Source organism: Gadus morhua, chromosome 8 (assembly GCF_902167405.1).
Source record: "Gadus morhua chromosome 8, gadMor3.0, whole genome shotgun sequence".
In the NCBI taxonomy this organism is placed as follows: domain Eukaryota; kingdom Metazoa; phylum Chordata; class Actinopteri; order Gadiformes; family Gadidae; genus Gadus; species Gadus morhua.
In genome coordinates this window covers 18,851,802-18,864,301 of record NC_044055.1, presented here as the reverse complement: position 1 = coordinate 18,864,301, position 12,500 = coordinate 18,851,802, and the positions used below count along the sequence as shown (strand labels likewise).

General features: G+C 46.8%; 2 protein-coding genes across 5 annotated transcripts in view; one reads left to right on the top strand and one right to left on the bottom strand.

The window, feature by feature from the left end:
- The first annotated feature begins 289 nt into the window (after positions 1 to 289).
- camk2n2a (calcium/calmodulin-dependent protein kinase II inhibitor 2a) lies at positions 290 to 3,155 on the top strand. 3 transcript variants are annotated; one of them, XM_030364548.1, is made up of 3 exons: positions 290 to 446; positions 615 to 817; positions 1,199 to 3,155. In XM_030364548.1, exons 2-3 carry the CDS (start codon positions 649 to 651, stop codon positions 1,264 to 1,266), a joined length of 237 nt encoding a protein of 78 aa, XP_030220408.1. In that variant the 5' UTR covers positions 290 to 446; positions 615 to 648; the 3' UTR covers positions 1,267 to 3,155. The 3 variants fall into 3 exon arrangements, with proteins under 3 accessions (XP_030220408.1, XP_030220407.1, XP_030220406.1); XM_030364547.1 differs by having other exon boundaries at positions 292 to 498; XM_030364546.1 differs by having other exon boundaries at positions 297 to 817.
- A 4,486-nt stretch (positions 3,156 to 7,641) lies between these two features.
- Positions 7,642 to 12,500, bottom strand: part of ece2a (endothelin converting enzyme 2a) — a 79,874-nt gene continuing 75,015 nt past the window's right edge. For both annotated transcript variants that reach the window (XM_030364029.1, XM_030364030.1), the window contains exon 4: positions 7,642 to 9,411. In XM_030364029.1, coding sequence (XP_030219889.1) covers positions 9,121 to 9,411 — 291 coding nt within the window. In that variant the 3' untranslated portion in view covers positions 7,642 to 9,120. The remainder of the gene's footprint in view (positions 9,412 to 12,500) is intronic.

The window sequence follows — 12,500 nt, the reverse complement described above, 5'->3', positions numbered from 1 at the left end:
GTTTTAACTTCTTGCTATTTGCTTTCCTGCATTTACTCTTCTCGCCTGTTGAGGTCACCCTTACTCCTCTACCGCTCGGAGTCCCCCGCTAGACGCACACACACACACACACACACACACACACACACACACACACACACACACACACACACACACACACACACACACACACACACACACACACACACACACACACACACACACACACACACGCATGCACGCGCGCACACAGGCATGCACAGACTCGCACGCCACGAACACACGCATCAAGCCCGGATGGATGACTTCACCGTTCCGCCTGGGTTTCCTTTATGATCCCGGGATCTCCCACTTCCCTCACCAGACATCAGCCAGCAACGCAGCTGAACACAACTCTCCGCTCTCGCCTCGCATTGGACCCACAACAACAGAACCACCGCATCACGACGCGGGAACGGACCACTAAAGTACACGTCGAGCTGCCAATTGTGTTTTCCTTCTTTTCTCAAACGGATTCAGGCACGGGAAACTATAACAAGTGCAATCCACCGCACAAAAGGAATTAGATCTTATTTCTAATTCAGCAGCAGCAGCACGAGTTTTGACCCGACGTGGTTGTTTTTGTTCCTCTCCAGTTGCAGTTGTTGATCACTCAGTTGCGGTGCCACAATGTCCGAGGTTCTGCCATACAACGAGGGCAAAATGAACGGCTACGGAGCGGACAGTGAGGTCAGCCAGATGTCCTTTAGCTGCGGACTTCAGGACTCGAACGCCTTTTTCGCGGCGTCGCAGGCGAAGAGACCCCCGAAGCTGGGGCAGATCGGCCGGGCCAAGCGAGGTGGGTTGAAGTCCATTAATTTCATATTGCATTGTCCCAGTCATTTGAAACTCGGGGCTTTGTTATCCCTACCAACACACCATGTGTTTACCACTTATCTCTAACTTGCTTTATAGGTGCTTGTTTTGCATCTGATCGTACAATGTGTTTTTATTGATGTGTTTTTTGAGGCCCTTTATACAAAAAAAAAAAACGCACCTTCGATTACTGGCGAAATCAATCATCAGCTACGATGCATTGTTATCATTTCACCCCCCACCCCCAACCCCACCCGTTAGTCTCATTAATGATTGTAGCGTTTGATTTATGAACGGTATCAGTAACCGGAGGTTATTTCCTTGTCTCTCTCCCCCCCCCCCCCCCCCCCCCCACCCCCCACAGTGGTGATCGAGGACGACCGAATAGACGAGGTCCTGAAGGGGATGACAGACAAGTCCCCCGGCGTGTAGACTGGAGGAGGAAGGATGGGCCCTCGCAGACTTTTTATTTTTGATCACCGATTTGAAAAGCACTTGTCGGCTGTGCATGTTCGAGGATTGTAGTACGAGGGGAACGACGGCACGACGCGAAGACAAGGGACGGGACGAGAGGAGAGTGGAAGAAAGGAAGTGAGGAGGAGATGGAGAGAGAGATAGATAAAGCAAAGAGGAAGAAGATTCGAGGGAGAGGAGGTGTGGGGAGAGAGAGAGAGAGAGAGAGATGAGAGACACTCTGGAAAAGACCAAGATTTATCATGGGATTGCTGGCAATTCTCCAAAAGAATCCCGATTTTAACCACTGCAACGCAGCGAGACGTGGAGGTGGCGGACCGCTGCCCCGGGCGGTCCCAGCCCCGGCTGACCTCTGGACGGACGAACATACTTCACTACCATATTTATTTCTAAAAGCGCTGTAAGCAACAAAAAAAAGAAATATATATAGGCCTATGTATACTACGACCGGGGGGCTGAACCTATATAATTTCCAGCCCTGTTTCAATAGTTGTACAGTAGGTCGGTAGGTCTATATGTAGGTTAAGCTTCGAAGACCCCCCCGCCCCCCCCCCCCTCCCCCCAACGCTTCGCTTTGTTGATCGACTCCAGCGACGTTGCATTCAAGGGAGCTGTTCTTTCAGCACTGGTCGGACCAGAATGCATTCCTGCTGCTACAATGTTCTCTGAAAACAGACCAACCAACGCTCAAGTCTACTAGAGAGAGAGGAGACCCGTTGTATAACTTACAGGCTATTCGAGGATGGTGCAATGTTAATATTTTCTTAATAATAATAACAATAATAACGACAATATTCATAATAATAATCATATTAATGATGATAATGAGAATAATGAAGCGGCTAGTTGTGGCCCTTCTTGTTGAAACACACACTAACCCACAGATTTGATTCAAATAGACTGCGGTTTATTGTGTTCTTATCCCCATTGATAAAGGGTGCAGGTTGTAGCACCTTTTATGTAGCTAAATCTATACCTGCACATATCTTTTTTCACCTTTTCAGTAGTGACAGAGGCCAGCGGTGCGGTGGAATATACAGTAAATGTTTGAGATGCTATTCATGAAATTGATGGGAAAGAGGTTTTCTTTGATTTGGTTCTTTTTGTTTTGCTAATTCTTGGTGTTTTTCGTCTTCTATAAATGAAAGTCTACTTTTCTCCATCTATTTGCATGAACCTTTGCTTCGGTGCCAACACTGGTGCCACCACTCTGCCCTGGCACGCTTCTTTTTAAAAAGGAAAAATTCATATTTGTATTTTTATATCTAAATATTTGTTATTTAAATAATATGCTAGTCTGTCGTCTTACGGTTCATCAACAAAAATATTTATACTACAGAGTGGGTATACCGCTGGAGACTGGGCTACACCAATGGAGATTCTAGGAGAGGGGTTGTTTGAAGTGTCTCACGCTCTATCAAACAGGTCGAACCTTTTTTAAAGACTAACTGAATGTGTCTGAGTTTTTTTGCACACATCAATGTTAAACTATTATTAAGAAATCGTATACTGTGACTTGAGCTTCGTTGATGAATTTGTTAGAAAATGGCAATTTTAGAGTATATTGCACTGTTTACGAGTATCCTCAGATAACACGTTGTTATTTGACATATTTTGGACATTACAGTTACATTTCTTTTTTCATTTTAATTTTGTACCATTCTTTCAAAGAAACTGGATATTGGTTTGTTGTGCATGAAACCTTAATATTTTCAATAATGAAACATCGTTTTATGAAGCAAAAAAGCAACAAAAATGTCATGACATTCTAAGAATGAGTCATTGTAAATTATGATGCCATTTTCACTGTATTTGGTGAACTAATAAATGGTGAAAGGACATGTATATCTGGTTGTTTGCTTATGTTTCTTACAACACATTTAACCACCAATACATATACTCTAGTCTATACACGACGTCAAAGGGTCGACAATACCATCGATAGGAACCCTCAGAGCAGCTGAGATCCAGATCAACGCGGCCCATAGCAAGGTCAGATTACTAGATGACTCTGTGCTTCCCTACCAGCCCAAAGCCCTGGCGGTCGATGCAGAGCTCCCCTAGGCTCGCCCGTGTAGGCCTGCCCTGTGATGGGCGTCCCCACCACCACTGATCCCAAAACAGCTCCCGAGTGCAGGAGTAGACACGAGGGAGCGTCTATTAGAGCAGGCCCCTGTGGAAAGCCACGTCTTCACAGCCTATCGTCGATCAACATCCATCCCACGGCCCATCCCACACCCTTAAGTCTACAGCGTTGGCATTGAACAAACAAAGGCAGCCTTTAAGGAAGAGACGCTGGAGCCACATAAAGCTCCCCTTACTGGAACGTAGATCAACACACCTAGATTGGTTATCGCTCATCAGTCGGATGAGAGTGAAATGAGGTACATGTTGGTTGTTGTTAGTTCACTCTGCGTTCACCCTGCCTCTTTCCTTTGTTCGGTTTTCCTTTGTGCGACACACTAGTCCCTGAGGCAATGACGACACATCTTGACCTTCCCGGACGTGTGGCTCTGATACGAGGCGGTCGCCGTTGTGCGCGCAGTGGTGTTTTTTTTTTGCAACCTCCGTATCTCATCATGACATCCGCGGGTTCCCGACGCGTCTGCTCCGTCGGGGGGGGGCTGAACTGGGAATCTGTTTTTTTACTATCTATCGGAGAACCCCACGGTGACAAACATCCATCCGGGCAGTGACGGCCGTAAGCACTTCACCTGCCCACCATAAAGCGCCAACGACGGGCCATCACGGCGGCGCTCCCTCCCACCCGCAGGGTTTCCATCTCTGTGGTTATTGACCGGCAACCATCACACACACATCTGTACACCATTATTGATCCTGCTGCTGCTGCTGCTGCTATTGTTATTGCATGTGCGTGTGTGAGTGTGTGTGCGTGTGCGTGTGCGTGTGCGTGTGCGTGTGCGTGTGCGTGTGCGTGTGTGTGTGTGTGTGTGTGTGTGTGTGTGTGTGGCTGTCTGAGGCTACAGGAAATCCCATTATCAGTGTGACCACCGGATGACCATGTTTGGTCAGATGCAAACCTTGTGGTCTCTCTCTCTCTCTCTCTCTCTCTCTCTCTCTCTCTCTCTCTCTCTCTCTCTCTCTCTCTCTCTCTCTCTCTCTGTCTCTCTCTCTCTCTCTCTCTCTCTCTCTCTCTCTCTCTCTCTCTCTCTCTCTCTCTCTCTCTCCCCCTCTCTCTCTCTCTCTCTCTCCCCCTCTCTCTCTCTCTCTCTCTCTCTCTCTCTCTCTCTCTCTCTCTCTCTCTCTCTCTCTCTCTCTCTCTCTCTCTCTCTCTCTCTCTCTCTCTCTCTTTCTCTTTGTCTTCTTCTATCTAGCGCTATAAATGACATGCTTGTTGTTTAAGGAATGGCTTATCATGGCAGTAACACCTGGACATCAACTGTCTTTCTGTTGTATGGCAGAGCAATGGAACACAAAGATGTGTGTGTGTGTGTGTGTGTGTGTGTGTGTTCTCAATGGAATGTTGTCTGTCATGTGTACCACATGACAGATGGCCATGTGGTCCAAAATAGATGTATTTAGGTATAGACTATATATCTAGGTAAACTTTGTCAGGGGAAAATTGAGGAGTAATTTATATTTATGTCCACCTTTTGAAACAAACACACACAAACATGCATGCATGCAGAAAACATACCCCTATGTGTGTTTCCACCCCATGCAGACAACATACCCGTATATACAGCCACGCAAAGCAGCCAAATACATCATTTGTTAACAACTCAGACAGACAGTGAGTCGCAGCCGAGCCTCAGACAGATAGAAGAACAAACAGAGGCATGAAAGGAGAACTTAAATACGCACGCACATATACACGTACGCACACACATATACACACACGCATGCATGCACACAAGCACACACACACACGCACACACATAAACACGCCATTCCAAAGTGGGCATCCATTAATATTCCTCCTCGAGTTACATAACATCTAATGGCATTATACTGCCCTAAGGGGGGCTAGCATGTATAGTGCAGCACAGGGGAGGAATCCAGCTTTCTAGCCATACAGAAACAAGCACAAATTAGCACATAGCGACCGGCTCCAAGGTCAAAGGGAACGGGCTGGGGAGAACCTAAAGCGAAACCCCTGTGTGACCGAGGCATTAGGCCGTCCCGGCCAGAGGTATGGATAGGTAACACTCAGAGCCAATCAATAGAGGCAGTGGAGGTAGAGAGAGGGAGGACTTTGTGGAGGAGGGGAGGGAGAGAGAGAGCGAGAGGGGAAGAGAGAGAGAGAGAGAGAGAGAGAGAGAGAGAGAGAGAGAGAGAGGGAGAGAGAGAGAGAGAGAGAGCCATTGAGCATGCAGCTGATTGCTGTTGTTGCCCTTGGCCAACAGAGCACGGAGGACAATTAGGTACAGAGAACACAAAGCCCCCCCTCCTCTCTCTCTCTCTCTTTCTCTCTCTCTCTCTCACACACATACACACACAGATCACATCGTAATCACACACATATAGACACACAGCTCTGCATTGTTTGTGTGATAGAAAGACACAAACACATGTGTATTTGACCACACAACTACACATACTGCGTGCACATACTGTCACACACAAACATACGTACACACACGCACGCACGCACGCACACACACACACACACACACACACACACACACACACACACACACACACACACACACACACACACACACACACACACACACACACACACACACACACACACACACACACCACACACACACAAATCGTAGTGTTGACCTGAAAAGCACATGCAGAGTCACATTAAGATGGAATGCTGTGTGAGTAAATGATGACTGATGACTGGCCTATATCTGTCCAGTATGAGGCCAGTGCCAAACTCTCCAGTTGCATAACTTAAGAACTGACAAGTTTAAATCACCCTATTGGGGCGTACGCCAATGCACATCATTTAGTTTGAACGAGGGAGTTTAACATCCAACTGTAAAACTGCAGTATAATTCTTTATTGAAGCGATGGGTATTCACTGAGAACACTGCCATTTGTAAAGTTTTGATCCGAACAGATATGAACACACTTAATAATCAGCCTTCTGCAAATCATTTCAATTAATCTTATTGAGCTAGCACTTACTGTAAAGCCTTTCTGCATTTGAAGAAGCTCAGGTGCCTGTCAGGATTGTCCATCTCCTCCCAGCCCTCGCTGGCTATATTGGCTTCCTGCCCGGGCAATAACATCTATTGTCAATATTGAGTCTAACGCCAATTTAGCGTTACATAACACTCTCTCCCAACCTACGTTGTCTCTGCCAGCCCGTATTCAGTAAAGCTGCCAGGCCATTTATTTAAATGTTCTTTAACAAACAATTTCCATTTGGGACCCTGGAGGATTGTTACACAATTGTCACCGTGGAAACCTAACCATAAACAAGCAAAGGGTGCAAAGATGATCTCACAATGAACAGGGATCAATCTACGCCAATGCCTATCCATACATCAACTCAAACGGTGTCTGGTGGGTGTGCCTCCCATGGTACAGGCTTTTGAGAACCCTCATGTTTAAGGGGATCAACAAAGAGATAATATAGCTAACGTGCATATTAATGTATCTAAAACAAAAGTACTGCAGGTTGCTTTGGATAAAAGCGTGTACTAACCGGCTTTAATAGAAGTGACGATTCAATGGAGGGCACATTGAATCGAGGACACTACCGTCTCGAGCGCTATTCATTTGGCGGTGGCTGAGCCGCCGTGGATGTCCAAGTTCAACGCCACCTTGACCAAGGTACGCCTCGGGGAGAGATGATTGGAAGAGGAGCCATCTGAAGGATCACACACACCTTTCATTCCCCCCTCTCCATGTCTTAAAAATAGACGGTAATTAGACCTCAGTGGAGAATTAAAAATAAATGATTTCTACTTTATTAATGTGTTCGCCCCCCATCACACAGCCCCCCCCTCCCCCATTGCCCCCCACCCAAGCCCCCAGCCTTCCTGTCTCTCCCCTCGCCTACCTCCATCCATGCCTCTCGCTGGTCTAAATTTAACCAGCGGAGGAATAAGGATTTGAGTTATGTATCTTACAAAAATGAGGGGCTCTTGGATTTGCTCTAATGTTGTGTTTTATTCTTCCCAATAGAATCTCAAACATTTACTGTATTAACAGTTCTATGCTTCAGGGTGTCTTGACCAGTAGAAATTTTGCTCCACGTTATTATGAACAAATATTAGTGTGTGTTAATGTAAATATATACAGTATGGGTTCACCCGGATATCTCTTTATGGTTAACTGGGACAAAGTGTAACACAATTAAGATGCTGTATTCATAGAGAACCGGATAAATAACAACAATAACATAAAAACTGTTTAAATGTTACAACCTGACTTTTATTTGACACAGTATTTTGATCGTACATAGTATACTGTATCTGCCATCCTTTTAGGGTACTTGACTTACTTTACAATGAACAAACATTACGGATGACTTGGCTTTTTGTAGCTGCTGCGTTGTATGAGATGAGGTCATATTTCTCCAGTCTGTGCGTGTTAAAAAGGTCCTTCAGGGTCTGACCAAGATGTAAGTTAATGCTCAAACACTGACAACAACCTAATTCATGAGGCTAATTAGGCCCGCTGTACGACACCTAATTGATGTAGCTGTCGAACAGACATACGGCGTCGGGCCTCCACCATGAGATCATCACCGACCTGGAGGGCTGTGGAGAGAGAGGGAGCACCATGCCCACTGGAGCGTTCTGGATTATGTAACAATAGGTATAAGTAGCGATAGGTGATGATGTCAATGAGAAACATTAAAATGACACCAGGGTAGGGCTTGCTGGTGCTGCTGTGTGAGTCAAGAGTCAAGGGTAGCTTCCCGATGGCTGGCTCCCAGCCAAGCGCTTGGGCTGTTGTTAATTCTGAACTCTAGTGCTTGATCGCAGGTGTAAAATGTACTGCGTGTTAAACAGCACTGTCTGATCACAGTCTCGCACCAGACATTGAAGCAGCAGGCAAAGCAGAAAGGCCGGGGCTGCTACTAGAATACTGATAGACTGCTGCCTGATACTCAACATGCAGGCTTTAGTTCTCATTCAAACACCAACCCCTTGCAATTATTAAGCAATCTCTCAACATGCAGGTTTGCCTTGCGTTTTGTCAGCCATATTTGGCTGCGAGGCAGATGCAGATTTTGCTCAAGTTCAACTCATATAGCACCACGAGTTTCACAAATAAAAGTGGAACACAATTCAAAATAGAAATTGCACTCTTCAGTAGAGCGTGACACTAAAACTGCCAGGGTTCTGTGGTCGCATAGCAGTTCACAAGAAGTCCATTCATTTAAAATACAGCGCAGTGGAAGGCTTGCGACCTTGTTTTGGCCAAGGGTTTACATTTGTTCAGCACCCTGCATCCATTGAAAGAATCCAATGCCGGCTCCAGAACTCATCTGAAACACACACAGTAAACCGGACAAAATAAAAAAACTCTGTGTAGCAGTGTTGTACAAACTAGTTATGAGTTGCGAAAAGTAATACACAACTTTCACCGTGGTATGTTTCGAGGCCTTCTTACGCCTCGAAACTAATGTATGCATCATGGGACACTTTGGATAAAAGCGTCCACCACATGGCACGTATTATACAACCACAGATTAGAAGGAGAACAGAGGGATAAGGCTAAACTACAAGAAAATATAAAATCCTAACCAAACAAGGTTGTTTATTATAACCGTCTGTATAAAAACGTTTCCATTAAAAGTCCACAATCCTCCGAGAGCAGAAACCCAACACCAGCGGTCAGGCCCCTCGTGACACCGGGGTCCGACCCACCCGCCCCCTACAGGGCAATGTTCCCCAGGAAGTCCTCTGTGTCGCTCTCCTGCATGAAGGTGACCTGAGGGGGCGGGGCCTCGGCCTCCTCCAACCGCCTCGTCTCCATCGCCGCGTCCTCGGGGCTCAGCTCCTCCCCGGCCGTCATGGCGTACAGGAAGTAGTGGAAGCCGTCCCCGTACGTGTGCTGGGCGACCGACCAGCGGTACTCGCGGCGGGCGTAGAGCAGCTTCCTGAAGTGCGGCTGGGCGAAGGTGAGGGAGAGGAAGCGGCCCCGCGGGCGCAGCGCGCGTCTCACCTGCGGGGGTGAGAGGCGTGGCGTCAGTGGTCGGACAAAAGCAAACAAGTCGTCGCCCATCCCCCCCCCCGCACTACCACCAGCACCACCACCACCACCAGCACCACCGGCACCACCACCACCCCCAGAGTCAACATCGCCGCAAACACCGCCCGCTCTGGGGGATGAAAACGTGCTCAAGACGTCTGAACAAGAAGTGCAGGGACAGCCTCTATAAATAGGATGAGTGACGAGCCGTGGTTCTGCTGTGAGCATGAGGACTAGTGACACTTTTTCAACTCCCAATCCTTTCCTTTCTAAAGTTTCAACAAACCACATCGAATAATGTCCGTAAAATACAATAAGGTAAAACGAAATGAAAAAATAACTTAATTGTATCGTTTATTTTACTATCAAGGAATAAGACATAAAGTGCTACATTATACCCCAGTCATTTCACTATAAGTGTCATGGCTACAGAACACTCTCATCCCTGCTGGTATGGCGCTGTTGTGGGAGAGATGCAGCTTCTGAACCTGCAGTCTCTAGCCAAGCAGGGTTCATGTTAAGATACGCCTTGACGACACTTCTACAAATTATTAAGCCTGTGTTGTATGAACTATGAATAATTTCTACTTCTCCGACTCCGTTACCATCCGAGCATGTTCAGCCTTCATGTTAGACACACGTGTTTTTACAAAATATTTTTAGAGATGGCAGTGTGACACGCCCACGCAAACACAAATTCATACACGCGCAGTGAGGCATTCTTTGGGATAAAGGTAAACGAGGGAATGGAGCCTCAAAACAAAATGGCAATGAACGTTTAAAAATGCTAATTTGGCATTTAACAGTTTAGATTCATAGTATGTACCGACACTTTTATGGATGATAAAGTATAGCACTGATTACATTTTGGCTTTCGATATCACACAGGCCATCCCTTTAAAATTAAAATGACACTTCATGATTACATAACAGCAAACAAACAGATACATCAAGACTTAAAATAAAAAGGATAAAATAGAAAAGAATGAATTCAGAATAACTGATGACCCAAAACCAACCCACTTCATAGTGCCACAAGCCCCATAGAATAAAACCCGAACACGTGCACTAATGTAAATGTAATGTAAATGCAATAAAGATGTAAACACACGTAGACAGCACGTGTGTTAGTGTACAGAACAGCTCGGTGCCTGGGCTGAACTTTATTGTACATTACTGTACTACGTAATATACATATAAAGAAAGAAGCATCATTATCTAGCTAAATGATTTATGATTAAAAATAAGTTTGGAAAAACAAAGGGGGCGACTGTGATATATATAAACTGTAGATGTTTTTTTAGCACCAATATAGACAGATACTCAAAGCAGGATGTAAATTGATGTCTATATCCAGTACTGAGAGTCACGAGAAAGCCCCTTTGTAATAATAATAAAAATTCCCCTGCACATATACCATGTTGAAGAATGGTACTTGTGTTAACTTGAAGGGTCATGAGGAAGCCTCACAAAACGGTTGACCGAGTCTCGTGACAACGGGAACAGTGCTATGCTAATACATGACCCTGGTATGATACCACAGCCTGGCCCTCAGGCCAGGCACAAGGGGGTACCGACCCCGGGAAGGGCCTGACAGAACTAAATCTGTAAAGATTTGTTTTGCTCAGACAGGATGACAAAGTGTTGGATATTATAAGTGCACTTTGCTGAAATGTGAGATCAGTTGCTTCTTGTACCAACTCCAGATTGCATGATTCGATCTCCTTCTTTAATAAATAGTTAGTAGTAATATACTTCAATCATCACACCTCTGACGAGGTGAAACACACTCGAATGAGTGACACTGCCCCCCACAGGGGCAGGGTCACGCCTGCTTTCCTGACTCCTTACAATATTCTGCCCAATAAAACTCTAAAACTCATCTGCACGAGTGGATGAAGCGCTCAGAAGGGGATTTTGATACGTATTTAATTTATCTAAAGTTGCCAGTCTAAAAGGTGTTGGTTTGAAACCCTTACTTAATCTCTTGCTTTCTTTTACAATTGACTGAGTTTGCTTTCCCCATTCACCTGCATAAAATCCCCTGATCCCCTCCTCATTGGTCGAAAACAACTGGAAGTGACGGAGAGAGCGTAACGCCCGGTTCACCCAGATTAGAGCTCATCTGGCACGAGGCTCTAGACATGAATCTCCAGTCGGATCTGTGGGACTAACCCACCCCCCCCCCCCCCCACCGTTCTCCACCGTGGGGAGCTCTCCCCGCTCTCCGAGGCGTCGCTGGGTGCTCGCTCCCCAGGGCAGCTTGGACAGCCCGGGCCGGCGGTCACGTGTTGTTGTGTCATCTAAGGAGAACAGAGTCAACACCCTCACGGTGCGGCGGAGCGGAACAGCTCGCGCTACGCCGCCCGCTACAGCCCGTCTTCAGCTGGGAGAGGGGAGAGGGGGGGGGAGAGAGAGGAGAGGAGAGCAGAGAGGTGAGAGCGAAGGGGGGGAGAGAGTAGAGGGGGGAGAGAGGGGAGAAAGAAGAGAGGGGGGAGGAAAGAGAGGAGAGTGAGGAGAGAGGGGAGAGAAGGGAGAGAGGGGAGAGAGGAGAGAGAAGGGAGAGGGGAGAGAGGAGAGAGAGGGGAGAGAAGGGAGAGAGGAGAGCGAGGGGAGAGAAGGGAGAGAGGGGAGAGGGGAGAGAAGATAAGAGAGGGGGGAGAGAAGGGAGAGAGGTGAGAGGGGAGAGAAGATGAGAGAAAGGGGAGGGAGGGGAGAGAGGAGAGGGGAGAGAGGACAGAGAGTAAAGAGAGGGGAGGGAGAGGAGAGGGGAGAGAGGAGCAAGAGGAGATGGAGGCAGCACGTGTTCCGCTACGCTCGCCCACATGATGTCTCTCCACCAGATAGCGGCGCCGCTATAAATTATTTACCCCCACCCTCCTGACTATGACAGGAGGAGAGGGGAGGTGGAGGAGGTGGTGTCACAAAACATATGTATGCATGAATGTATGTATATGTATATATGTGGATGTGTTGTAGTGTGCGTGTAGTGTGTGTAGTGTGTGTGTGTCTGTGCGTATGTAAGGGGTTTAGTATTCCCACCACCATGTTCACCCCGTCAT

Coding starts and splice junctions, on each gene's coding strand:
- camk2n2a (XM_030364548.1), top strand. CDS start 649: ATGTCCGAGGTTCTGCCATACAACGAGGGCAAAATGAACGGCTACGGA. Junction 818..1,198: donor GATCGGCCGGGCCAAGCGAG/GTGGGTTGAAGT, acceptor CACCCCCCACAG/TGGTGATCGAGGACGACCGA.